At 48.5% G+C, this 1,010-nt stretch overlaps 1 protein-coding gene across 1 annotated transcript; it reads right to left on the reverse strand.

Moving 5' to 3' along the window:
- Positions 1 to 204: 204 nt before the first annotated feature.
- On the reverse strand, positions 205 to 654 carry RpL40 (ribosomal protein L40). Its single transcript, XM_037420901.2, has one exon. The coding sequence runs from the start codon at positions 495 to 497 to the stop codon at positions 264 to 266; it is 234 nt and encodes a 77-aa protein (XP_037276798.2). The 5' UTR covers positions 498 to 654; the 3' UTR covers positions 205 to 263.
- Positions 655 to 1,010: the final 356 nt, after the last annotated feature.

Consider the following 1,010-nt stretch of genomic DNA (forward strand, 5'->3'; position numbering starts at 1 on the left):
CTACGCACAAGTATTGCTCCATCTTGTGGTCTGCCCACTGTAGCGCCTTGGTTGGGAAGGAACTCGCGAGATAACTGCCTTTTGCCAGGTGTTTTTGTCTTGGCCATACTGGTTGATGCATCTCCAATGTTTTTCTTTTTTTTTAACCAGCAAAAAAATTTTATTGAGACTTCACGTCCCGTTGTGTGTGAAAGCCCGAAGGCCGGTCAACACAAAACCAATGAAAGTCGCTGGACCAGCCCAGCTAGGAGTAAAAAAAAGTTCTACTGGCCACCACGGAGCCGGAGGACAAGGTGGAGGGTCGATTCCTTCTGAATGTTGTAATCGGAGAGAGTGCGGCCGTCCTCCAACTGCTTGCCTGCAAAGATGAGACGCTGTTGGTCTGGTGGAATGCCCTCCTTGTCCTGGATTTTAGCCTTCACATTTTTGATGGTGTCGCTGGGCTCGACCTCCAGGGTTATGGTCTTGCCGGTGAGGGTCTTAACGAAGATTTGCATGCCTCCGCGCAGCCGGAGGACGAGGTGAAGGGTAGACTCCTTTTGAATGTTGTCGTCCGAGAGGGTGCGGCCGTCTTCGAGCTGCTTGCCGGCGAAAATAAGACGCTGCTGGTCCGGAGGAATGCCTTCTTTGTCCTGAATTTTGGCCTTCACCGTTTCGGAAGTAAATTTTGGCCTTCACGTTTTCGGGAGTAAATGAGTACTCCTGTCTCCATGCTTGTGCAACGCTTTCTGTCTGCATTTAAGCATCTCATGGTATGACTCATTGGATTAGTGTAGTGTCAAGTTTTCTGGTGATGTTGGTATAAACGTTCCTAATTTCTTATCCTAATAACTCAGCAGTGAAGTGTGCGGATACAATTGGGGTGGCCCGGTATTTCAGGAAAAGCAGAGACCAATCCTTGTCATTCCTGCATGATTCGATCAGCACGGACTTGATTGTCTGTATTGTTTTCTCCAGCTCTTCATTGGACCCGGCATTAAGTGGTGATGATGGTTCATGCACAATCTTTC

This window comes from Rhipicephalus microplus, chromosome 2 (assembly GCF_043290135.1).
Source record: "Rhipicephalus microplus isolate Deutch F79 chromosome 2, USDA_Rmic, whole genome shotgun sequence".
In the NCBI taxonomy this organism is placed as follows: domain Eukaryota; kingdom Metazoa; phylum Arthropoda; class Arachnida; order Ixodida; family Ixodidae; genus Rhipicephalus; species Rhipicephalus microplus.